Source organism: Poecilia mexicana, unplaced genomic scaffold (assembly GCF_051168715.1).
Source record: "Poecilia mexicana isolate PSO_F unplaced genomic scaffold, ASM5116871v1 scaffold_3, whole genome shotgun sequence".
Lineage (NCBI taxonomy): Eukaryota > Metazoa > Chordata > Actinopteri > Cyprinodontiformes > Poeciliidae > Poecilia > Poecilia mexicana.
Genome location: NW_028263372.1, coordinates 14,784,117 through 14,796,154, shown reverse-complemented (window position 1 = coordinate 14,796,154; position 12,038 = coordinate 14,784,117). Strand labels below are relative to the sequence as shown.

The following is a 12,038-nucleotide window of genomic DNA, read 5'->3' as shown; positions in this document are numbered from 1 at the left end:
AATATAAAATGTTAATAACACCCTGTTTTAAAGCATCTGCTTGTAGCGCATGGTGTGACAACTCCTCTGCTCCTAAAACAAAATAACTAATGACTAATAGCAGAAAGGTTATTTTAAAATTTAAGTTTAAAGGAAAAGACTCAAATGAAGCCAATCATTCAGAGGGTTTTAAACAATTAGAAGAAAGTCTGGATCATATAATACAAAATCAAAAAACAAAAAAAAAAAAAGAAAAGAAAAAAAGAAAGAGGAGTGGATGAAGACTTTTTCACAGAACTGTAACATATCACTGGTCACCTGTGGAAGTAATGTCAACTGATTATTACATTCTTCATGCACAGTGAGAAGCCTATGAACCTGGACTACTGAGGGTTTAGGCTGATTCCTATCAGTGACAGTGACTGCTGCACGAAGCTTTGACGGCAGCTAGATGAAAAGATGAACAGGGATCAGGGACAGAGAGAGAGAGAGAGATGAAAGGCAGTCACCTGGAGTCCTTCTCTGGCTTCATAGAAGTCACCAACCCTTATCTTTGCACTGAAGCTAAAATTATCACGCGTGATGCCACTTATTCCATTTCTGGATAGATACTAAAGAAGAGAAAATAATAATGCCGTTGGTTTAGGCAGGGAGAAAAAAAAAAAACGAAATTAGCGACATTGAAAAGCATCTTGGAGGCACTAGACTGAAGGAAGTCTACGGCAACAGTGCGTCTGTGCAGTGCTGCTAATCATTATAAAAGCAAGGGGACAAAAAAAAAAAGAGCAAAAGCTCTCAGGAGAGAAAAATGGATCTGACCTTGGGATGCACAATTCTGGCCCCTTTCTATTTATCTGTGGCATTGGTAGTCTTTTACTGCCTGGTGAATGACTAGAAGTGAGCGAATGTTACTGCATAGACAGTTTTTTTTTTTTTTTTTGTCAGCACCATACTCTGAGGCAGTTTGGACGACTGCTATGCTTGAAATTTCAATGAAGCAAACACAGAAGACTAGACACAATTGAATACTGAGCAAATGGAGCAAAATTGTGCATCCCTCGAAACTAAGCATTAATCATTTCGGCGGCAGGGAGAGGTGAATAAATTGGCACAAGAAGTGAATCTAAGAGCACCATCTCTCACTATTAGGGTCGTGGAAAGCGGGATGGGGGTGGGATTTGAGCTGAAGCAGAAGCAGAGGCAAAGTTCTCTAATACTGATACACAAACATCTCTGTGAGCAAGCTGAATGTCCCGATATGAATTTAAACATAATCCCCTAAATCAGCGATACATGCTGTCAGCAATGACTAACATTATATGTCTTGTTATGAATCGTTTTTTTCATTGGTTTGCCCACAAATTTGCTGGTGCATCACTAATGAGACTAAATGCGGCTCAGTGAGAGCAAGGTACCTTCATCACATCTGGGTACTGTCTGAGTTTCTTGCCACAGGGAGCGTAGTAGGACACCTCACCCTGTGGGCGTCCACCCACCGACTTGATTCTTGTTTCTCTCCGCCACCTAGGAGCGAAAAATAAAACAGGTGTTCACGCGGCTCGTCCTTCACACTGCACCGTGCACGAAAGCAGAACAATTTGAAGTGATAGATAAATAAGACATGTACTTCGCATATTTTCTGACTCTGAACTACTTGTACGTACCCCAACTCCAGAGGTACCATCAACTCCTTTTCATCCATCACCCGCTTCCTTTTCCCTAAACCTGTAGAGAGGTGGTGCAAACCATCAGGGAAAACTCACATATGAAGAGAAGCCAGACTTTTGTTTTTAACACAACTGCCAGCATTGTATGACAAATATAGCATTTGATCCAAATTTTACTTTGATGGGTATGTAAAAGCTAAATACTGAAACAGAAAGATATTTAGGCAGAGGAAAAGATCAAGCAGTTGAGAACAAAAAGCGCAGATGAAATACTGCAAATGTGTTGCTTCCTGGCCAGTTACACACGTCCTGTTTTCTGTGATCTGCGTAATCTCTCATTGAATGTGGCGGAAATAAACCTTGCTGCAGTGCCAAGTAACTTGTCAGGACTCTTGGGCAAGCCCCTACAGGATTTCAGAGCTGCAGTTGAGCCATGACAACAAACTGTCTCCTTCCTGTCTTGCAAATAGGAACAAGCCCTCTTCATACTCACCTGAGTATAAAGGGAGTGTATTTCCTTTTAGGCAGCACACTTGCATTCTTTATGCATTTGATAGTATGTACAGAGCTGTTGTGGGAGCTGTGAAAAGTGTGACTGTACAGGGTTTTGTGCCCCATACGGCCTTACGGTTAGGTTGAAAATAGCAAACAATATTCCAGAGGGAACAACTAGGCAACAGCTTTACACCCCTTGTTTACATGAAAATCAGGAAATTTTCCTTCTGTGTAAAATCGCACTAAGGATCAGTGGATCTCTCTAGAGTGAGGCTTTTTAAAGCTTTACTTTTTATTAAAATCCTAGCATCCCTCTGTGTCACTTTAAAAACACAAGCTGGACCTTCTATCATACAAAAAGCATGTTTCACCAAAATAGGATGAGAGGAGAAGAGAGGAATTTATTAACTTATTTTTGTCTTAAAAGGTGAATGGTGTTTTTTATTTTCTTTAATTTTTTATAAAACATAAGTGTACTTCTGTATTATTCTGTCCCACATAAATTAAATGGATTGCATGTTACAGCCTTAAGGCAAAAATACAACTACATGAGGTAAACTACATGCAATGATTAGCTTGAAGGGTAATTAGCGTTTATTTTCATAAGCACCTATCTTTCAACTTAAAATTCCTGCTTAGACTTTTTAAAAGGGGTTTCTCAGCAGAGGTTATGAACAGTTAGTATCTTACCGACATTAGGTACTCCTCATTACATCTTCCTTTTAAACAATACAAGTATACAAAAAGGTATTTTTTGCCTAGAGGCTGAAGGTAGACTGAGCAGGGCCCAAGTAAAAGAGGATTTCAAATCAACAAATCAAACAACAAAAATGCCACCATATCTTATGTAAACTCTTTACTTAATATATAAAATGTTATTTGCGTTCTATAGATTGTTGTGTAATTAGAAACGTGTTATTTTTGATGGTCTTGTGACAATGACTGTTCAAATGAAAAGCCTAAGAAAATTAAATCATTATCCCCCCGAAAACATTCCTATTAATTGCTCGAATGGTTTGGAGTTATTGTAAGAGAGAGATCCACTTCAGCCTGAACAAAACAACTGATGGTGTATCTAGAGCAGAAAACATACTAACTCATCATAAACTCTCCACAAAAAAAATCAGAGCTGTCCCTTCAAGTAAAAATGTTAAGTCTGTTATCACTCTCCATTTTTGCTTGGAATTTCCTGCAGATACTTCTGTGACACTAAATAAACTTGAAGGTCAGCTTTTTGTTTGTCATGGGTTCCTTACATAAATACAAGTCAACTTCCTCAATACAAAACCCAAGTTTCTCACAAAACACGAACAAGTGCTAAATATTATTGCTACATTAAAAACATACATGCAGCACCAGAATAAACGTCTCACCTGCAGAGAAAATAGCCGGAACTCATTGTTTAATACCAAACAACGTACTCTCATATGTGCAAGCAGACCATCTTTATTATATATGATGCTGCCTCCTTGATCTGGGGAAAAAACTGTATTTTTTCCCCTGCTTCTTAAACATACATAGACTAGCCTCCACAACAGCATTTTTTGATGTGCTTCATCCTTTAAAAAAATAGTTGTCTGATGTTGACTGTCAGTACCTTTAAATCAGTTCTCACTATCTCTCTCTAACAAGGCATTGTAAGTAACAAAATAAAAAAAAACAATGCAAGGCTTTACCTAAAGGAGAAGCTAGGCTATAGGAAGAAGAGCCTGCAGAGCTGTGGTAGGCCAAGGCACTGGAGCTGGTGGCAACAGAGGGACTCTTGATGACCTGTAGGTTGAGAGGGGAGCAGCTGGTGGCGGTGTGGTTGGTTGAGGTGTTCAGTAGCTCTGGACCTTTGGTAAGCCTGCGAGGAGTCATCTCCTTTTTGGATGATCCAGAGGGCAGCAGCTTTAACTCCTTCACTTTCTTTCCTGAAATGTCGCTGTCAGAGTTGCTGTCAGACTCTGGAAATGGAACATGAGAATCAAGAAAAAAGGAATTAGTTAAACATTATAGAGAATAGTATGGGGGGAAAAAAAATCTAGTGAATTTCAAGTTTGTTCTTAATTTTGATGAATTTGATGAATGGGAGAGGGGGGGAGACTTTTCCTATATTGGGCCTTCTGATCACCAATCATTGGCAGTCAAATGAAAATTGGTGGATTTTAATTGACTCGTGTAGGGCTGGTTATTAAAAATGTTCATTCTTAGTTACGTTTAGGTTGTACGGAAAGACAATCCCTACCTGAGAGACTATCATCAGAGTCCTCTTCATCCTCCTCTTCGAGGTCATCGTCCTCATCATCGTCGTCGTCGTCTCCTGAGTCGTCCGATTCCTTGTTGGCTGGAAGACCAGCTGTGGGGTTACACGTTCCAGGGATTCCCACGCCAGGAATTCCAACCCCAGGGATACTAACCCCAGGAATCCCAACACCAGGTTCTCCTCCTCGAAACAAATCTACCAGAGACTGCACCAGATGATTCTGAGAGAAGCCCTTCCAGGCAGCTAAAGGGTCTGCTTGTCCCGGCGCTGGTGTCTGCCCTTTAACCTTGGGCGTCTTGCTTTTTCTAGATGTATGGCCCGTGGCATGGGGTGAGGTAGTTGGAGGCTGCGATGGAGGACCAGCCTGGGCACTCGCTGGGGTCCTACTTGGCCCTGTGCTCAGATTGACAGGCATCGACCCAGCGTCTGAGTTGGGCTGAGGGGACCTGCCCTGAGAGGCAGCGTCTTTGCGAGGTTTGGTGATGAGGGCCAAAGGTGTGTCCTGAGTGGTGCTTTGGATGACTCCATTTGGGTGATGGGGTTCAGGGAGACCCAGCAGGGCACTTGAAAGGAAGAGGTTGGAGTGATTGTTCTGGGGTGGAGTAGGCGGAACAGGTGGCAATGGCGGTGAAGACAGCGACGTCCTTTTCGGGGATTTGTTTGGCCCCTGCTGCTGCTTCTTTTGCTCAGCTGGGAATGCCTGCCCTTGGGACATGAGAGTCTGAGGAGAAAAAGGGAGGTAGAGATCAAGGAAAAGCGAGGAGAAAGGGGGCGGGGGAGATGCAGAATGTAAGGAACAAAAAGAGGTTACAGAAAAAAAAAAATTAGAAGAGAAACGGGACAAAGTGGAGCCACTCTAGCTGTCAGTTCGCATTGCTTTGGATTGTTTGAGCAGGTGACAAAACTACAATGCTGAACAGTGGTACGGTTAACTGTGTCTAAGCCTCTTTTTGGGAAACAAAAAGAGCATAAAAGCAATAACCAAAGACATTGTTATCGGCCAAGTTCGCAAAAAAAAGACACTGTGCATCCTACTAAAACTGTAATTACTTGTCTGCGCATTTGAAAAGTCGAACATTCGTTATCATCCATTCGGACGGGCATGTTTGCCTTTTCTGTACCGATGACAAGTTTAGTTCAATCTGTGTTTAAGCAAAAGCAGGTTAGACTTTTATGCTGCACTTTCAACTGGATGTGATATGAAGTGAAACAAATCAATTTCACAGACCATGAAATACAGTAACAGTGCTAAAACCACAGGGGGAATTTAGCTCAGTGTAAACTTCTCTGCCTGCCGAAACAAAAAAGGAGAAGTGATTTTCACAAAATAAGAAGATCTCAATACGTTTATGCAATTCATTATAGTCCTTTCATTTGGGAAAAATGAAATCTTTGCGGCAAAGGGCCAAAAAAGTCAATCTTAAAAGAATTTCGTCTGAATTAACTGCAAATAACGCTGCAAGAAGTGCAATACAATGGAGATTAAACTAAAACCAATAACCCGTTTATCAACAGGCTATTCAAAAGCAAATGTGAGCAAAGCAAATCAGTCAAAATTGAGTAATCAAAACAAGGAAGACTGTAACATTAAATTGATTATACAGCTTAATGAGCCAATGATGAAAGGAGGTTTCAACATGTTTAGCTTGTAGCACCTTTAAATGCCTGCTAAGATGCTGCGATGGACACTTTAACTTACTCAGTTGTAGAGGGAAAACAACTGGAATCAACAAACAGATTATAACTACCTAGCAAACTGCACAAAATAACAATGTGAAGTTCCAGCAAAGCAGGCAGACATTAATGAAAATTCATTAGGCCATTTCAAATACTACATCATCCATGCATTCTGAAAATGTTCTCCCAAAAGCACAGAAATATCTCATTCATAAAGACCAACTTCTTTCATAAATAACCCCGTCATCCATCCATCCAGCCAGCCATCGTGCTGATAACTTTTCCACTTCATGTCTATTTGATTCTAAAAATTCAAATAGACATGAAACTTTATAGCAAGGCCTCCTCTGATGTACAGTGCTGGCCACATTTATTGGAGTACCACTAAAGATGTGTAAAGTAAATGTATCTTTGATTGTGGCAGCATAGTCTTTCATGACTTTTAATATAAATACAGTTTATTTAGTGTGTGAATTCTCATACTAAGAAATAATACTTTTTAACAGAATTACTATTGGCACACTTCAACATCCCTTTCTGTGCTTTATATAGCTCCCTTTTAACAATTGCCAATAATAATAAAATTTTCGAAGGTTGGTGCTGATAGAGGATTTTTGACCACTTTATTTTGCACATCCTTTATAGGGTGTTTCTTCCAGGTTTTCTATGGGATTTAGGGGCCTGAGATGGTGATAAGGTTTGTTAACAATTTATGAATTGATTTGGCCACATGTATTTGATTCTCATTATAGAGAGACTAAATGATGACGTATTTTCTATTTAAGGGGAACAATCTATCAGCTATTTTGTGAAACCCCCTGATATTTCAAAAGGTTTGATGCTGTGCAGTCTTACAAGGTTCTCGGGGATTTTTAGAAAATAAGTTTCCTCATGTTTATCTTTTCTTTCATGCCGAACCCACCTGGAGGGTTGAGGCAAGAAAAATCTTAATCTTAGTCTTTTGCAACCACAGGATAAGATCCCAGTTAAAGTCGCAGACATCCTTATGTTTGTGATGGTTTAATAAAAAAGGCTTTTACTTGGCATAGCTTAATGTTAGTCAGTTGGCACTGAAATAACATCTAATGGTTATCAATGAAGTCAAGAAAGTTCTAAAGTACTTCAATGGTAAGCTGTGGAAATATTGTACCTCCACTTCTATAGCACTTGCTGAAACTGATCAACTTAAAACAGCGTAGATTAAAAAAACAAAAAAAACAAATCTTAGGTAAAATTACTTTAAAGCAACTGTTTGAGGTCTCAATACTTTAGGGTCAGTAATTTTATAAATGAAAAAACTATATCTTACAATTACATTTATCCGCTTTGGATAAAGTTGGATTTTTTAACTTCGGCTAATTTACACATCTTTAACAGAGAACACACTTTTAAAATGCTGTGAAACTGCAGTCACTCCTGTGAAGACACAAAGATTTACTTTCTTCTTAGGCATGTATGTTCCCTTGTGAATGTCTGTGAGCTGTTTGGGTTTTCTCTTGAAAAATGTAGTGACTGGCTAAAAGGTTTAACGAAGTGCAGGTCATCTGATAGTAATGATGAAGAAGGGAGATAATTATAGCTGCGGGTCTAACTGTATGCTCAGCTTTAGTGAATAATTTCATTACAGTCAATTTGCCGAGGATAACTTTGTTCACTAAAGCTGGATGTGCAGCTGTGATTCTCTAGATTGCTTCTCACAACATACAATGTGGTAACTGCTGTGTCTTTGTGTGAATATAGGGAGGGGAGAAAAAAAAAAAAGACATTCAACTGCAATCATCAGGCAGGCCTACCTGTTTGAGCCTGAACTCGCTGATCTGTGCCAGTGAAGCCTCCAGCTGTTTTTTCTTGTTGGATTTGGCAGCACTGGACACGGCGTGCCTCGGTGGCTTCAACGACGACTTCTGCGGGCTCGTTAAAGACGAGGTCAAACCAAAAGGTTTTGGGGAGGTAGATGCCAGGAGGGTGGAGCGGGGTGGAGAGGGGACGGACAGGGGCTTCGGGGAGGAGCAGAGGGAGAGAGGGAGGTGTTGGGGGGAGGAGGACGGCAGCAGTTTGGGAGGTTTGGGAGAGGCAGTGCTGGACAGTGCTCTTGGGGAAGTGGTGAGAGCTATAGGGGAGGAGGTTGGTGACGGCTCCCGACGAGGCTGGGTGAGGAGTGCGAGAGGCTTAGGGTTGGCGGCCAGGCCAGTGGACTGAATCACACTGAAGTGTTGCTGCGGCCCTTCAGTCCGGGTCCTGGAGCTCTGCAGGCCCAGAGGCGAAGTTTGGGACAAGGTAGGCGGGGAGACAGAGCAGGGTAATGGCACAAGAGTTGGGGGGTTGGAGGGCACCTTCTTAGCTTGGTTGTCCTTTTTGACCTGGACCTCCCTAGAAAGTGACCGTTCACTCTTTCCAGTTCCAGTGCTTGGTAATAACACCTGAGGAGGACAATCATCAGAAAATTATTAGATCAAACGGGATGGCAACTTATGATAATATACATTAAATAAATAAAGACGGTGGACTGCACATTAACGTTTAGCCTCGATTGTTCTTATTTCATCTTTACCTTTGCCTTCTTCTTTATCCGTTTCTCAGATTCTGAAAGTTCACTCTGCTTGTCATCTTCTTCATCATCCTCCTCGTCGTCGTCCTCATCCTCGTCTTCCTCTGCGAGGTCTTCCAGATCGCTGCTGAGAGAGCCGTCGCTGGAGCTGTCCGAGGACGTGCCTGATTCACTGTGACTCGCCAAAGAAGCCCCCACCGGCTTCCTCCGAGACTTCTAAATGTAAAACAGTAAGAATTAGCCTCATCACGTCATGAGATTTCTCTCTGAAGAGAAGACTTGATGAAAGCACTAACCTTCTCTTTAGGCTTTACAATCGTCTTTTCCACCAACTCTGATGGGTTGTTCTCAGGGCTGCTACGGTGAATATTAGACGGATTGGAATTTCTGGCCGGCTTTGTTGGTGCCTGAACGGGAGTCGGACTCGCAGAATAGCTCCCTGATTGTGTGGTGGGAGGACAGACCCCGCTGCCATTCACTGCACCGTTCACCCCTGGAAGCGCAAAATCTGCCGCATTACTGATCAGCTTCATCTTTTCTGAGAACTTTGGCAACAAGGGGATAATTGAATATCTGGAACTAACTGCAGAATGGAATGAGGCTAATAAAAATATTGATTTATACATGTATCTCATCAAATGTGCTTGGCCGTACGAGGCACAAGCCCAACATGAGTGGTTTACATAATAAAAGATAAATTAAAAGATACTGTGAAATTAAAAGAGCACAAGAAACAGAGATTACGAGAGGGAACACGAGGGAAAGAGCCAGAGAAAGAAGTTAATAGAATGACTAAGTGAGCAGTGGAAGTCATTAAATCTATCTTGAAACAGGGAAAATCTCATCATAGGGCAAAGTGGATTTAGGTTGTGGAGGAAGACAGAGTGTGGAAGAAGAGAGACAGATCAATGAAGGGGTCTTTAGCAAACTGCTGTACCTTTAGGCGGGTCGTGGCTATTTTTGCCAGGCGTCCTGATCTGAACAGGACTAGTGTTGTGATTGGGCTGAATGTGGGGGGCGAAGAAAGGAGGAAAGCCGATGAAAGAGGGGATAAAGGCAGCAGCTCCGCGTCCGTGGGCTTCAGCAGCTCGCCACCACTCTGAGAGGAGCAGAGGGTTAATTAGTGGTGTGATTTTATTTCCAAGAACTATTGCCAGGAATTCAAACCTTTTCTGCTTACCAGTCAGCGCTCCTAACTGTGGGTGGGCAGCCAGAGCAGCTGACATCCCAATTGAGCCCAGGCCTCCGAATTCGGGCCTGCCCGCCCCGGCAGTGTAGAGGGCTCCAAAGGCAGGGTGGTTCACCAGAGGGAAGGCACTTGACAACGTGGAGCCAATGAAGGGCTGATCTCCCGCTCCTCCAAACAGTCGGCCTTAGATAGACGTAAACAAAGGAAGGAAATGTTTTAAAGAACTACTCACACAGCGACAGGTGTGCATAATCTCTCAGTGCTTTGACTGCTTACAGTCAACAGACACAGAAAATGTAAAACTCCTTTCTTTTTGCACAATAAAACCACAAATCAAATGTTCGATATTCTACTTAACACATTACAAGTACTTTGACAGTTGCCATGAGAATCACATTTCTTGCTGGCACTGATGTTATTTCTAAGCTTCAGTTTACCATTGTGAATACACCATCTTACACCGTTTCATTGTTTTTGACATTACTAAAGAAACGACATACAGGATGGCTGTTTTCTATTTATTTAAGAAAACACTGAGTTTTGATGGACTGAAAACTGCACAAAATTTCAACTGCACAACATACACATGCTTCAGCTTAATGCTTGCAAGTATATGATAAAGCATTCACCTGTTTCAGTACAGATCTACCTGCATTGCTGATGTATCTTTTGCTTAAAGTCAGTGTCACTATATGTTGCAAACTGAAAATGCCTGGACAACCTCAGACAGAAAAAAAAAAAGAGAATCATCTATATAAGGTGTAAAATGCAAACCTCCTTCCATCCTTTTGGCATTCAATTCCAGCTCAGAAGAATACTTCATCAACATCATCATCGTCTAGCGTTTTCCTGAGCACAATCATTTCTGGCAGGGGCGACTGCCACGTATTACCTCCTCCCAGAGTCAGATGCAATTTGGTGTGAGCATATTTCATGCAAATTCAATTTCTATTCCAGAAAAGGAAAGCAAGCCTGTCTGATGCCTCTGCATAAGCCAGGTAATACACAAGTAAAAAAAAAAAAAAAAAAAAATGGAAAAAAAATAGAAAAGAGAAAAGTGATGACTGTAGAAAAGGAAAGTGTTGTGCTCAATGCTGCAGATGAAAATGTCAAACTTCTATACACATGCACACATCACAGAAATGTGGAGCAAGTGACACCGGGAGCACAGCATTTCCTGATCTAATGCAGTCAAGCATATAATAACAGGGTCAGTTATAAATGCTCTTTACGAAAGGAAAATCTAAAAATGTACATGGACAGAATCTTGGGGTATTTTTAGGTGTGAACAAACTGTCTGTGGTTATGTGGCCTTGCCAGCATCCTGGTGTGTGACATATGAGAGTGTAGCCCTTTGTGCTGGCTTCAAGGTCCTTCTCTGCCACGAGACAGCAAATTCTGCCTTTTGAATGTCATTAGAATATGCTGAATATGTATATGTGCCCGCCTTGCCAGCGTCAGCTCGTGGATACGAAGATAAACGACTCCAACGCAACTCCCCCCACACCCTCCCCGCCCTTAAAAACACGGCCGGCCACGGCATTCACTTACGCCTAGGGTGCCCACCTCTCCCCCACTCCTCTGCACCCTTCTTTCATTCTAGGCAACACAAAGTGACATCTGCAAATGCCTTTTCAATATTAATGCAGGCTTCCAGAAGGCGAATAATTAAATCTAAAAATCTGAAGTGGGAGAGAGGCATGGGAAAGACATACCTCGGATTACCTACTCACTCTTCCTCACGCTGTGTCTCTCTGTTTCTCACTCTCACTCCCTCGCCCTGTTTTTCATTCCGCTTCAATCCTTCCTCCGCTCTGACAAACTGCACCGCCTGCTTTTTTTCATGTTTGGATGCTGCCGAAGGGGGATTAATTTGTTGTTTGTTGCAGTCAATCAAATTTCCACAGACAGATTTAAGTTAATTGCATCCGTGAGTTGATCCCATAAGGAGAGAGCGCTACAAGCGCTGATCAGCTTTTATTTATTCTCCAAGTGATATCCTCATCAATGACACATGCAAACAAAGTCAGTGCTCTTTGTGTGTGTGTGTGTGTGTGTGTGTGTGTGTGTGTGTGTGTGTGTGTGTGTGTGTGTGCGTGTGTGTGTGTGTGTGTGTGTGTGTGTGTGTGTTCTTCAGATTTTATTTTCTTAAGTCTTGCTGGCGAAACTGCAAAGAACCTTGAACCAATGTCTGTGATACACACTGCAATAACTACAGATGTTTCCTGTTGTAAGTGA

At 41.9% G+C, this 12,038-nt stretch overlaps 1 protein-coding gene across 10 annotated transcripts in view; it reads right to left on the bottom strand.

The window, feature by feature from the left end:
- The window catches only part of baz2ba (bromodomain adjacent to zinc finger domain, 2Ba), a 72,365-nt gene that overhangs the window by 17,162 nt on the left and 43,165 nt on the right, over positions 1-12,038 (bottom strand). For 7 of the 10 annotated variants that reach the window (XM_088004212.1, XM_088004209.1, XM_088004214.1 and 4 more), the window contains 10 exons: positions 9,792-9,983; positions 9,549-9,710; positions 8,908-9,104; positions 8,615-8,827; positions 7,857-8,483; positions 4,369-5,107; positions 3,818-4,087; positions 1,644-1,704; positions 1,395-1,503; positions 489-590 (listed from right to left, as the gene is read on the bottom strand). In XM_088004212.1, coding sequence (XP_087860338.1) covers positions 489-590; positions 1,395-1,503; positions 1,644-1,704; positions 3,818-4,087; positions 4,369-5,107; positions 7,857-8,483; positions 8,615-8,827; positions 8,908-9,104; positions 9,549-9,710; positions 9,792-9,983 — 2,672 coding nt within the window. The remainder of the gene's footprint in view (positions 1-488; positions 591-1,394; positions 1,504-1,643; positions 1,705-3,817; positions 4,088-4,368; positions 5,108-7,856; positions 8,484-8,614; positions 8,828-8,907; positions 9,105-9,548; positions 9,711-9,791; positions 9,984-12,038) is intronic. The other 3 variants (XM_088004213.1, XM_088004215.1, XM_088004217.1) reach the window with 1 other exon arrangement.